General features: G+C 42.4%; 1 protein-coding gene across 1 annotated transcript in view; it reads left to right on the top strand.

The window, feature by feature from the left end:
- Positions 1–14,311, top strand: part of M1AP (meiosis 1 associated protein) — a 29,978-nt gene that overhangs the window by 15,442 nt on the left and 225 nt on the right. The window contains exons 4-8 of the mRNA XM_050895462.1: positions 9,131–9,304; positions 10,828–10,978; positions 12,173–12,314; positions 12,878–13,084; positions 13,941–14,096. Coding sequence (XP_050751419.1) covers positions 9,131–9,304; positions 10,828–10,978; positions 12,173–12,314; positions 12,878–13,084; positions 13,941–14,096 — 830 coding nt within the window. The remainder of the gene's footprint in view (positions 1–9,130; positions 9,305–10,827; positions 10,979–12,172; positions 12,315–12,877; positions 13,085–13,940; positions 14,097–14,311) is intronic.

Raw genomic sequence — 14,311 nt, 5'->3', positions numbered from 1 at the left:
GGCAAAGGCAACCAGAATCAGGGGATTGAAGGAGGTAGTCAGGGGAGAGAGAAGTAGGCAGACAAGCAGAAGGGAGGGCAGGAGAAGCAGGCAGGCCATTTACAGTTTCAATGATCCTACAGAGATAACCCCCTCCTCCCCCTCACCAACTGAAGATATTGTCCTTGTACAAAACGTTTGGTTTCTAGACAATTCTTAGCCTTTAGTCCTTTCCCCCAGACTACATATTGCACAATGCTGGGAAGAGTTACTTTCCCAGACCAAGTCAAGTACTTACCCTGTTGATTAGCTGGTTTTTTGTCACTGATATTGTTCTTGCTTATCTGCTGCTTCCTTTCTCTATGCTTAGGGCAGTTCTTCTTGAGCTCTTAAGGTTGTGCTTCTTCAGTAACCACACATCAATGAGTTCTTTACAGCCCCCACTTCCCAGTCCAGGTCTCCATTTCAAAGGCCTTCACTGCTGACACTTAAACTCCCCATCAACAAGACACACCTGGTACCAATCTCTGGTTCACACTGCAAGTTCTCACAGGTTGATAACAAGCTTAAAAACTTGAGTCCTGATACCTTGCAAAGTTAGTGTAAGGCCTGTTACTAGCAATGACAATACTGCTTTTGCTGAACGACAGGCAACATTGGATGCTGTTGCCTTACCTGTCTCTACCTGTTCTTTTCTGGTTGCAGTAGCAAATTCCTGGTCAATTGGCAGAGTAGGGGCTGGGAATATTTAGGTGGATTGCAGATTCCCTTTTGCCCCGTCCCTCGCACACCTAGCCACATGCTTAATTAGTGAAAGAGCGAATACACCCCAGACCCTGAATGTTATTTTTCCTGGCCGTATCTCTGAAGAACTCCTCCCTTAATCTGACAATTTTCAGCAGTGAGAATTTAAGCTATAGTAATGAGAAATTCAGAAACAGAAGTTCCTGTTGGCTCCTGTTTTGAGCCTTTTTGTTTCAAAGCAAAAGGTGCTGAGCAGACTCTAAATAAACCAGCCAGATAGTGATCAAAAGTCCAATACCACAGCGGTTCAGCGGTAGAAGTCTGTACGTTGCAATGCTGCTATAACAGCAACTTTCATTTCTGTATTTCATGTTACCTAACTTCCAAATCTGCTCAGTTAGCTCAGCTCTTTCTCGAGCTGATAAAATGACTGCTAAATAGCAGGAGTTTATGCTGGTTTTCCCCCACCTGCAGCACAGCACTGATTAGGTGCATCTTGCTACAGACAATGACTGCTCTCCCTGCTGCCTCTGCATCCCACTAATCTGGTGGCAGACCAAATCAAACACTGAGTTGTATAATCAAGCACTTAAAGGTACCAACCCTCTTACTGCCCGTTAAAAGCTTCCTGCCCTGAAGGGGCAGTTTCCCTCAATGAGACGTAGCTGGTTATTCTGGACTCTGCCTGTTTGAAAACAGAGGCCTCAGAGAGTGCTCATCTCTGCAGGTAAAACTGCTTGGCCAGAGAAAGGGAGCGCCTTCTCTTTCTGACCAGCACCGTTACCACTAACACTGGGAACAGTGAGCCCTAAGGAAGAGGATCAAGGTTCTGTCACTCTGACATGACTTTAGAATTAATTTAATATGCCAAAACCGCAAGTTACAAAATTGTGGAAGGAACTGTTGCCTACAGCTCTAAGGCTGAGGTATTCTTTAAAAGCACCGATCTTGTCCGTATGGGAAGAGGGCAGTATTTTGGGTGGCTGCAAATGCTGGCTTCTCAAGTGAGGAGGCTTATTGTCAGGACTTTGCATCGACGTGGTGCTGCACAGAACCCTGTGGGGAAGCTTTGGAAAACAAGACACCACAGAACAGGAGATGCTGTGTGCCTCTCAGTCACAAGACTGCTTTAGAGCATGCAAAACCCCACCATATTGTTTTTAAAAGTGAAGTTGTGTAGCCCTTTCACCCAGTATGTTACGAAAACATAAATGGGGACACAGAGGCCACTGAAATTTCAGATGATGAAATTCTAATTTTCTGAGTTTTTTACTTATGAGAAGACTCAGATGATGTATTTGCTGTCTAAGAGGAGCACCAGGGAATGGCTAGCCCAAATAATTTGAAAAAGGAGCCCAACCAATTTATGAAGGGGATTTTTTACCTGTTGGAGCTCCTTTCCTCTGTTTCTGAAAAAAACAATCATTGTATTAGGAAAAATTACAGTAAAGAACATTGAAGTTGCAAGGTCTAGCATGCAGGAAGTGCAAGAATTAGTGCTGTGTTCAATTGCAGCCCATCCCCTGCTACAAAATAAACATTGTGATGCAGCATTTAATGATGACGTTCATCCCACCGTGGATATTTCTTCCATTAGTTTGTTTAGTGGCTGTTTGAACCTACTTACATTTTTAATATCCACAGCATTGCTGTGACGTTGTATCCTGCATTTATATTTTTAGCACATCGAAAAATCATGTCTTTTTAAATCCTCTGCCTGAGAAATTCATTTTGTGCCCTCTCCATCTCAGCTTATTGGAAGCAAATGACAATTTCCAGTTTATTTTTTCTGTGATTGTCTTATATAGCTCTACCACAGAGCTCAGAGATCTTAAAATGTTGTGAATCTGATTAGCCTGAAAAAATTTAACCTATTTGTAATGGCTTTGGTAATTTGCTCTCAAAATCTCTTCTGGCTTGCTCTAGGGTTTTAATGTTAGATTGCTAGAGTTTGAGCTCTTTTCGTGGTTGGCCCTATCATCCTCTTTTTGAAATCTTAACAGTTAATGGCCTCCATGTGTACCAATAAGAGTGGAAATATTTTCTGACTGGGTTTCATGAAAAGTCTTTGTACCATTGTAGGCTTCTGTCCCTTTCTGCTGTTCCAGCTGCTGGACCTCATGTCTGCTTTGTAAGGATCAGTTAGCTGTGTCCTGCTAGCCAAACTTCCTCAAAGTTCTTTCATCTCACTGTCACAAATTTTCAAAAGGGATGGTTTAAATCTGGCCCCCAAATCAGGAAGCTCTCCTGTCCAATGCACCTTTTGACCAGACCACACACTGATTTTTTATCCAACCATTCTGGGTAGGACTTTCAAAAGAGCCTTCCTGTCAGGCAGGAGGGTTGGTAGGAGGCAGCTGTTACTGGCGTCTCTGCCCTTTCTCTTGTATGGATGTTTCTTGGGTATGAAGGGGCTGAGTGCCTCCGTATCTGACTTCTGACATTCACTGCAGTAATCCTTACGTGTTCTTCCCTAAGCCCAACATTCTGCTTCTCCAGAACCTTCCGTTAAAACACACTTAAAATCAAGGTTTTTGTTTCTCTCCTGACTTAATATCCACGACTCCTGATTTCAAGACAGAGAACAGGAACATGTTGCTTTCCTAGCTTCACCCGTCTTTCATAAATGCACCCACCATCTGTCTGTAATGACCGACCTGGACCTTGGTAGAATAGACCAGAATGGTCTGTTTGGTGTTTCACCTTTCTTTCCCAGTTAACTTGAATGCCTTAATCTTTTCTTTTTAACAGACTGCATGTCATATTTCCTCTGGGAGATAACTCTCTTGGCCATTGCACAGCTGGAGTAAAGGATTTTTTGTTTTGTCTTTTAAATACTGACAGACTTCAAGAATACGACCTAATTTTGTTGCCTTCATAACACGGGGGTACAGTTTTATTAGGTTTCTGAATCAAGCCCACAGTTTCTGGAGAAGCAAGAACCTTTAGAAAGACATCTAGTTTTAAGGTAAAGAAATAAGGTGGAGAAGTCTGTTATAGACTAGCAACAGCCACCCATTAGCACGAATGCCAAGTTTGGAAGCAATAGAAATGTGGACTGACTCTAACAATGAAGAGCCGTAGTTCTTGATTATTACTAGAATTTTTTTTTTCACTCAAGGACCAAAGTTTTGTTACTGGCAGACTCCCTGAAAGGAAGTAACAGGTAAGTACTCAGGTATAACATTAGTGCAGTCAGGAAGTTCTTTTGCATGCAACAGTAGTGCTGAGTTTTATCCTCTCCAAACCTCAAAAACAAGCCAATAATCTCTTTCACTATGTGTGGTTACACTATTTAAGGTGACACGAAAGTGCAATTTTAAGCACAGTTTGCAAAAATGTTTATAGTATGAGTTAGGTAGTGGTGAATATCATATGTGTATTTAAACCAAACTGTATTAATTTAGTGACCTTCAAAATGGCACAGACTAAATATATTAGGAAAAGGCGGGAAAAAAGAGTAAACTTACTGGAAATCCCATGCAGGCTGTGGGACTTCCAAGAATGGCTGATACTGAAACATGGAGGGATTGAATAGGAAACAAAGCTTTGTCTTTATTACATTTTAATAGCACAGCATACTTCTCTTAAATGAGCTTTTGAAAAGCATCACAAAAACTTGCTTTCAAAATGGAAGAAGTACCACAACAGCTTACTACAGGAACTGAAAACATTTACTAGACAATCTGCTTCACTGGAGAAACTTGCAACAGCTAACAAAATTGTTTCAGCAAATATAGCAAGAGATGTTATATTGCTTGAGAACTACTATCACAGTGTGATAGGGAAAAACAATCCCACGCTCTCTGACGCTTATAACACAGTTCTTGTTTTAAGACTTTGATAACAAAACTGAGATTATTGGACATACATACCTATATATAAAAGCCATACCAGAGGAAAACAGTTAAATTAAGAACTAAGGAGCTGGGAACTACGTTTATAAATCATGTTTATGTTTAGATCTTCTGTGACCTTCTAAGTTTAGAAGATCACTGGAATAAATGCAAGTTTGATTATTTTTTTTCTTTTTTAGATAAAAGGATGTTTGGAAGCTCTGAGGCTAGGTTAACAATTATGGCTTGGTATTCAGGGCATACTGGAATGACAGAAGCTGCCAAAATTTCCAGGAGCAACTAAAATTGTAATTTTGTGTACTGTATAAGCCATTGTTATTGAAAGAAACAGTCCTAAATCCCTCCCCTCCATTCCATTCCTCCATCAAAACTGTTTGATATGAGGAAATGGGTCTGGGCTCACACTATCCTGGAAAAAGAAAAAGTGAGCCTGTTTTCACTTAACTTGCAAATCTGTGCCACAGCATGTATCATCTCTTTTTGTCTTTAAAGAAATCCTGTAGATCTGCAGACCATTTATGTGAGTAACAAACCTATATTGAGATATAGCTATTGGAATTAAATACTTAGCTTTTCTCCCTCCTCCTGCCCCAACCCTCTAAGGAATTTTGGAAGTGAAATTTGAGGACGTAAGACAAATTCTAATTAATGAACGTGAGGAAAAAACAGGGTTTGGGGCACGTTTGTGCAGTTGTTCCCTGTCTCTATGAAGTAGTCATCTTTGGCAAATGCCAGATACACAAAAACAGCCTTGTTAAACTGGGCTTGTTAAGTATCTGGTCAAGGCTGGAAGTTTCCATTTATGCAAGAAAAAAATACCTATAGTGTTAAATATGCTGCTGAGTATCGTATTCGACAGACACTTGCACTGGGGAAGGCGCAGACAACAAGCTGGAGGTTTAGCCACTAGGGAGGTGGCAGCTGTGACACTTGGCTCAGGCTTTCAGTGAGACGTCACTTGATTATCTTGCCAGATAAAATGGACTTGTATTCCATGATTTCAAGACACTCTTATGGACAATTCAGTGAGAAGCTTGCATTTTCTTCTTAGACTCCTATGGAGTATATGGTATTACCCTGCTTCCTTCTTTTGGATCTTCTGTTGGACTGTAAGACCTTCAAGGCTTAGATCATCTCACTGCCTTGCTTATACTGCAGCTACTGCAGTGAGATCCTAATCCACTGCAAGGGTTCCTACTGGACCATTAATGAATGTTATCTGTGTTATTTTACTGTCACATAGTACTAGACTTCTTCCCAAGAAGATGTGGAGATGAAAAATCTGCATCCTGAGAAAGCACCTGATTTTTCAGCTCACCCAGAAAACTTTCTCTCTCATTTACCATAGCAGGGGGGAAAAAACCCTAACATACAGTTACAATTTCCTATGGTACTGAAAGAGAGAAAGCAGAGGCAGGATATCCCCTCTCATAGGCTCATTTCCAGGTTAATGCAGCTAGAAAAGACTCCAATATTTTGAAGCTCCGCAGTTGGCAAGTCTTAGAATAGCTTTGAACGTGCTAAGAACAGCCTCTTGTGGATGAAAAATGCTTGCTGTTTTCTTCACAAGAGCAACCTCCTTGGGAGAGTGCATTTCTAGACAAACAAAGACCATGTGATGAGCAACAAGGATTGCTTTTTCAAAACTGCAAAGCAGCTGCTCTGTGGGACAGAGATTAAATCTGCAATGTTTCTTTAACAATAAAACATTAGGGCTTGCCAGACTGCAGACTGGAGCAGAGATCATGATATATAAACCCTGTAAAGAGAGCAATGCGTACAGCATTTATGGCAGGAACAGTGTGTGGGAGTAATTGATAGGATGCAGTAGACTGGCCTCTAATTGATAACATGAGAATTATTATTATCTCTTTCTTGCCCCTACCCCACTACAAACACTTAAAGCATCTGAGCATTGCCAAACCATTTGCTAATGAAGGTTAGTATTTGTATGTGATATAGATACTGGCCCTATCTATTTCTGTTTTGGGAAAACAAAAAACAAGCACTGAAGGTAAAGCACTTGTACATTTTTTATTAACATAATCCATCTTCTGCAAGTCCCAGGGAACCTTTTTCTATATGCACTCTGCAGATTGCTGACCAATAAATGGCTCTGCACATCTGCTCTCCAGGAATTTTAAGACCCATCTCACAGTAGATGTCAGCATCCCAACCTGTTCTTCCTAAGAATGGACGGCAATGAATGCAGTGAATTTCTTTTTACAATTGCCATGTATTGTGCCAACTTAAGATGTGTAAGTGGCTACATACCTATTACAGAAGAGAAAATAAAAAAACAGGAAAATATTTACTGAGGAAAGGACTAAAACATTTACCAGCCCCAAAACACTGTCTCTCAAAACACAGATAATTCCCTTTGTCACCTGTGTGTACTCTATTTGTCAAAGTAAAATACATGCATTTCCTGGTGCTTTTTCTTCTGAACTGTTAATGCCATCTTCAGTGCATATCCCAGAGAGAAACCTAAGTCTAAAAAAAGTAGGGAATGCATCACAGCTGAAACACAACCAGTGTGGTCTCCAGGTACATTAGTGCATTCTGCAGGGAAATGAGAGCAAGACTCATAGCGTCAGGGCAAGTGACTGACAGTGGTAATAGCTCTGTTCGTGAAGAGCGGTCTCCAGAGAGAAGCAGGACATTCCCTTCCACCAGAGTATCCTCCACCTTTGCTCCATGGGGGAGAAACTCATATTCCCATAAGCATCAGAGAAGACTGGGGTAAGGCATGGTAGCAGTCTTAAGATACATTTTTAAAAGCTGCTACAAAACTAAGGGAATAATCAGTTTACTATACAGATTTGGGAAGAACTAAAAAAAAAAAAAGGGAATGAAATATCCTTGCAGCGAAGGACGGTGAGACCGGACATTAAGAAGGAAAGGCTTTCAGTAGCACGGACAGTGTGAAGGACCTCCTGTCATAAGAAGGAGTTGATTCTACTCTGTTGCAGAGACACAACCTCCATGATCTCATTGCCTTCCTCAAGGCTGGAAGGTGGAGACAATTAGAAAGTATGTCCTGCTGTGATGGCCATACTACAAAAAGTGCATTTGCAAGTTGCAGACCATTTGAAGAATTACAGTCATTATATTAGCCCTAGATTATTTGCCATGTAGAAGGAGATTAATGAATTTGTCTTTCTCTTTTTTTTTTTTTTTTAACATAGGAGCGGATGCATAGTGTCATTTTTGCAAACTATAAATACTAATGCATAAAGAAAAGATTTCTTATTGCAGATGGATGTAGCACTGTATTTTAGTCTGTAGCTGGCCTGGTAAACACATTGGGAAAAAAAAGGCTATTTCTGCTATGTATTCGTCTTCTCAGAATACCTGTTTCACCTCCTAGCTCGATGGTGACCCTATTAATGCTACCAGGCTGTCTGTTCCTTTTGTGTTTACAACAAATGGGTATATTATATGTCTTATGCATTTTGCAAATTGTTTATAAAATTCTTTTTTTTTCCACTTTTACCTATTTTATTTTTTTTTAAATTTATTTAATCTGCTAGACTTTATGCTAGCTTCTCATTTGGATGCAGCTTTGAGTTATTATTTGAGGGTGTTTGGGGTTCTGGTTTTTTTGCAAGCGTTTAATCTTGTTTATGACCTCCCTAACTCTGCTGTCCAGCCTACATTTCTCCATTCCTAAATGTTGTTGCTAGATCGTACACATTTGCTCTGCACCTCCAACACGGTAGCTTAAATACTTGCTATGTCCTTGCAAACATTTTTACTTTCTCCTCTTAATTTCTTTTTAACAAGTCTCTAAATTTTATGCATTTCACTTGTTTGAAATGAAATGTAACGGTGCTGGATAGTTTTGACTGTTGTTGCATCTGCAGGGATGTTCTACTGTGGGATTGCTGGGTTACCAAGCAGCACTTCAACAGTAACGTGTTGAAACATGTCCTCTGTGTTGGTCAGGTCCAAGTCTAGTTTTGCTTCTGCTCTTAGGTTTGTGACTAGCTGCCCCTTTAAACACATGTTGAGGATGTTTAGCAATTTAGTCATGGGGCCATATTGCAAAGTAATGTTCATCTCCTGTATGAGGAGCAGTACTTCTCTGTCACTACTACAAAATTCCCCATTAGTACAGCATTTCAGTTTTGCAGTCTCTCTGATTTCTCATAGCATCACATATCCAGTGTCCCTTGCTTAGGGAAAAGAAGGAAATGGTTTAAAATTGTGAGAAGAGTCTCTGAGGCCAGTGCTAAGATGACCACAGCAGAGGATGGCTTGCATCAGTCACAACTAGTCCTCTGAAGACGATAGTAGCCAGTCCACCCACTCCATTGATGAGAAGGGTGTTGGTGTGGCCTGTGGAGCAGCTCAGCTTCTAGCAAGGTCCTTTTAAGAGGGCTGGCATCACAGTGCTGTGCTGTGATTTGCATGGTAATGGCTTCTGAAGCACTGTTTATGTGAAAGCACTTGAGGGACTAAGGAGGTATAGTGTAGTGGAAAATGCAAAAGCATGTTCTTTTCTATGGCTGAAAATATTTGTGCTTTTTCACCTTTTTTTCCTGCAGACATTGCAATCCTGGGAATGGACATCGATGTGCAAACCATAGAGGACAATGTCATCAGCTTGGAGATGCTGTTTAAAACATGGCTACATGACTATGGCACAGAGAGAGAACACCTCCATCTCCTCCTTCCATCAGGAGGCTTCAGCCATGCCACTGCACCCAAGACCACCCTAAGTATTTCATTTTCTCTTCCCCTCTGCAGGGTGCTCCTAAATCCCACAACCTTAAAGATTACCCAAGCCTGTCCTATGGGCATGTTCCCTCACATTTAGAGACCCAAGTAAGGTCTCTGGGTGACTTTGAAAGCTGTCTGGAGTTTCTGTTGTCTCAGGCTGAGAGGAGCCATTTGCTTAGAATACTTCTGGGTTGCTGCCATGTCCCGTGGCTGCTGATGCTATAATTCATTTCCATTCTGCAGCAAAAATGTGCCTTGAAGAGTATTTGAATTTATAGCCACTTGGTCAAGGTAAAAGGTAAAAGGGGCCTTACATACTGAAAGCCAAGGACCTTCTGGCTCAGTTGTATAGCCCTAAAAATTGTGTTCCTTGTGTTTGATACTAAAAGTCTGTGCCAGAGCTGCACTTAAATAAAGGCTGTCTTACAAAGGGACTTGGCTTGTATTTATATCTATTGATTTAGCACTAAAATAGCTAATGTTCTAGCTGGAGCTGCCAACAGTTATAATAATGCATGGGAAAATTTATAAGGAATATGTAATTTTTTTTCCTTTACTATTCTAATTCCAAATCCCTAATGCTTCCTTGGGTGAGCACTGACAACACCAACAGCTACAGCAGACACAGGTGTTTCCCGTAAGTTGTTGTTAACTATATTGTCACCATTGCACCGCCATGGGAATCTGCACATGTAGTTTCGGCAATTCCCTTTCCATGCTTCTCCAATATGGTATTATATGCCACTCCATATGGTACTCACATGCAGCTTCCCATTGCCATCACAGCAGAAGCACACTTGTTTTCTTCGGATGATTCACAGGCTAGTTCCAGACTGGAAGCAAAGCTCATCATAGAGAGTTGCTGGTGACTTTTGCAGATATGCTCCACAGCAAGCAGATCAGAAAGCCTGGTGTGACTTTGTATTTATGCAGTAGCTACCGTAACAGCCTCCAGACCAGCACAGGCAATTATGATGTTTTGTTAAAGGTGGATTTTCCTTCATCACAACATTGAATTTCATACTTGATGCATTGTCTTATTATAGCTAGCAAGACAAACCAAGTTGCACTGCAGTCAGGTTTTTTCACCTTCCCACACTCAAGAACTCTGTAGAAGGCCAGAGAAATTGTATGCAGCTATATATCATATTATACCAGAGTTAGTGTCATCAGTGTGCTGGGTTTCTCCACAAACACAGAGAGAAAAGGCCCTGAACCCAGTGTGGCACTGGGAAATGAGCTTCTGCTCCCTCTACAGCTGGCCACTCATCGCCAAAACTGGAACTTGCCTGCCCAGTTACCAACCAATCATTGTTTCATGAACATCCCAAGCATGTGGCATTTCCCCTTGTGTGTAAAATTGACATAGATTGTTGCCTTGTATCACAGGCTTTAGTGTTGTTCTTCCTGTAATAGTTGCTGTTGCTAGAAAACATTAACTTAGTGCTTGCTAAGTGCTTTGAGCATGTTGTGTGCTAAACATTGCCATTTCCAGCAATCTAACTCAATCTCCTTCTCCTAGTGTGCCTGAAGTGCGATTTGCAGGAGAGATTGCTCGACCCAGCTCTACTTTCTGGGACGGCTGATGGCACTGTGAGAGCAGCAGATTTGAATTCACCCTGCCAGATGGCAGCCTGGCCAGCTACAGTGCTGTATAAACTCCGGGTTGTAAAGTAAGTGTTGTTATGTACTTTGCACGTGGTAACTGGAAAGCTGGTACAATAGCAGCCTTCACTCTCTCTGTGCAATTTCAAGTAGGAGCTAGTAACATCACCATAAAGTGCTGGGGGAGTCAAAGTGCTAGTGAGCAAAATTCTGATGTAAGATACCCTCAACCCCTGTAACGATTAGTGTCATGGAACAGCACATCCCACACACGCAGACAGGAGCGTGGAGTCAAAAACGGTGTTACCGAGGCACTAGCACTTTATGAGTGTAACACCATAGATGTTATTCACACAACAGTTGTTTCCCTCCAGTGTGAAGTTCTGTAGATTGCAGCCATTGCTCCGTATATAATTCTGCTGTTCCCTCACTACCTAATGAGGCCACAGCAATTAATTGGATGTCAGAGCCTGAGCTAACTAGTTGACTAGTAGTAAAAAAGCAAGCAAAACCTCATAGTGCTGTGTGACTTCACATAAGAATTTATTCGCTTTCCTGTCAGCAGTCTATGGCTGGTAAGCACAGAGCATAACAAGAAGAGTGATGCTCTCTAGTGTCTTTTCTGAGGTTTATTTATAGGAAAAAAATTGTGTAATTTCTGAACTATACAGTTGTTCTTAAAATGATTCTCATCCTGTCAGTAGCTGAAGAGCACTCACTAATTGTGCATAAATGGCCCACAGCAAAAGCACTGAAGCAACTTAATAATGCCCTGTCATGAAGCAGAAGTGTGCTATGGACAGGCAATGTCAAGCACTGTAAAGTCTGTAGTGGTGTTTGTGGTGGGATGTTGGCTCTGTGCAGGAGTAGAGCGCATGTCAGTTTAAGTGAAGGATAACTACGATCCAGTAAAAATCACTTAGGAAGAGATGTAATTGCATGGGTGAGTTATTGCCCAAGAGGCCAGATTAACAATCTGTTTTGTATACAAAATGCATGAAGATTGCATTTGCTTCTTGGCATGCTCTTGTCAGCACAGATACAAGGGAATCTGGAAATCAGCAAGAAAGCCTCTTTTCACTGCAATTGGACTTTTCTGCAAGGTTTCATAGTGACAGGCCACAGCAATGCAGACATTAAGTGCTTGTAGCAGTATTGCAGCTGATACTGCCATAGCCACTTGAGCTAGTCATCTCCTGGTAGCGTCTTCTTGCTGGTTTCATGTTGGCTGTGCTTCACTAACATGAGCTGTATATTTGCAGGGCTCTGAAGTCTGAAGGGGTCTGTGAGTCTGTACTGTATGGCCTGCCCTTCATCATCAAGCCCACAAGCTGCTGGCAGCTAGACTGGGATGAACTGGAGATAAACCAGCACAGCTTCCATGCTCTATGTCATAGTCTTCTGGTGAGTGTGTGAAAATTGCAGTCTCATGGGGAGGGATTGCCATAGAAAGCAATAGTTAGTGGACATCTAGTAAGATCTGTCTAGCCTGCACCAGAAAACATGTTTCAAAAGCTGCAGCTTCATCTCATGGGCCAGAGTTGGGCTTGTAAATCCTTCCAGCCAATGCATCCACTGGAAAGATGCTACAGCACATCAAACCTTAGAGAAGACTCTCTAGCCTATCAGAAATCCAGTGTTTGGAGGTATGAAGTGCAAAAGTCAGGGTTGGAGTTAGATGTGCATCTTTAACTGTGAAAATAATTAACCAAGGCTTGGGATGTGGAGGACTTTCTGTTACTGACAAGTCATAAAGCAAAATCGGATGTTTTTCCTAGGCATTGTCCTGCATTCAATTAAAAAAAAAAAAAACCAACATACTGTCCTCAACCATAATGCAGAATAGTGTTCTTATTCTGATGTGTATGAATGTCTCTGCTCCTGAACCCAGCAGCCCCTACAATGAAAGTGCTGAAGGAAGTGGCTATTGCCCATTGTTCACATCGGGTTTGGCTCTTGCCATTTAGAAAAGGAAGTGGATGCTTTTGGCCAAACGTGAGCCACAGAACGCTAGTCCAAACTGGAATATCGTGGTGCATTCCTACTACATCATTGTCCCTTCCGACTCTGCCACCCTACTTGTCAAAGCAGTCGCCATCAGAGAGCTCTTGCTGCCTTCGACCTTCCCAGCCCTCCTTGCTGAACACCCTGAGAGAGTGCATGGCCCTATAGAGGTAAGTCATTGACAGCCCTGCGCAAATATCTGTGGAAAGGATCCCAGTTGTACAAGCAGGGATCAGAGCAGTGATCAGCCTTTATGCACAAGACATGCAGCTGCTGCTGAAGATGTATCTATCTCCCTCATTGCTGGGGAGCATGGATCTCCTCAGACTGCAGACAGAGGTGCTTTAGGCATAAGATAAATCAATACATAAAGTGTCTCTGTTTCTTCCAATAAATTCAGGCTTCTGCATTTCCTATTGTGCACCCATGTTCTTCTCCTGAGTTGTCTGCCTCTGCTTCAGGTGATGCCAGGAAGGGCAGAGCCCTCACTATAGGTCTCAGCAGATGAGTAGAGGAGGAAACAGCTGTGAAAATGTCTCGTGACAGCTGGAATATGATGGAGCACTCCAAACCTTTTTCCCAGCAGCCAATATATCCTACAGCTTTCTTCACAGACAGCAAATGCCTGTCCTTTGGAGCAATGTTGCATGTCTGTTGAGAGGAGGGGGAAGAGGCCTTATGAAGCAGGGTTGGGGGTGACAGTGCCCAGAAAGGGTGCTCCAGCTTGTTGGCTGATTCTGGGCATGGGGGAGGATAGGACTGCATCCTGCAAGGGAATGCTTAAATCCATTAAGACCCGGTTGCAAATGCCTCTTGCTCTATACACAGCTAAGAGTGGTCCTTGTGGGCAGCAGCACAGCCAAAGGTCCCTTCTCCCATCACTGCAGGGTGGCATGGAGCTTCTGCAACACTCATCCCTGCAAAAAAAGCCCTTGACACTAAAACCAACCAAAAACCCCAAGCAAACCCCGCAGCCTCTACCTGTCACATCTCGTAGCCACTAGGTTCTTTCTTCTATCTGAGCAGAGTGCCCTGAACAGCTTGGAAGTGGAAGTTGCTTATAACCCCTTGCACCTAAAAAGCAACCTCTACAAATACCTGAAGAGTGTGTTGTACAAACCTCTGCACAGGCAGCAGGCCCAGCCCAGGGACCAGCGACCAGAGCGGCATCAACCCAAGCAGGTATGTCTCTTGCCTTTGACTAGCCTAGATAGTCTCTGTTCTGCCCTTCCGTTCTGCTTCCTGCAGAAGGGCTGAGGGCAGCTCCCTGATACCCGAGCGGTACAGGGAAGGCAGCATACGGCGGGGCAACATTCACTTGCAGCTGGCAGAGCAGAGGGATGGGCGTAGCGTAAGCTCATGCAATTGAGGAAGGGGATGCTGAACAGCTGGCACAC

The sequence above is a fragment of the Gymnogyps californianus genome, chromosome 4, assembly GCF_018139145.2.
Source record: "Gymnogyps californianus isolate 813 chromosome 4, ASM1813914v2, whole genome shotgun sequence".
NCBI classification, from domain to species: domain Eukaryota; kingdom Metazoa; phylum Chordata; class Aves; order Accipitriformes; family Cathartidae; genus Gymnogyps; species Gymnogyps californianus.
Note: the sequence above shows the minus strand (reverse complement) of the source record. Positions and strands in the feature narration are given on the sequence as shown.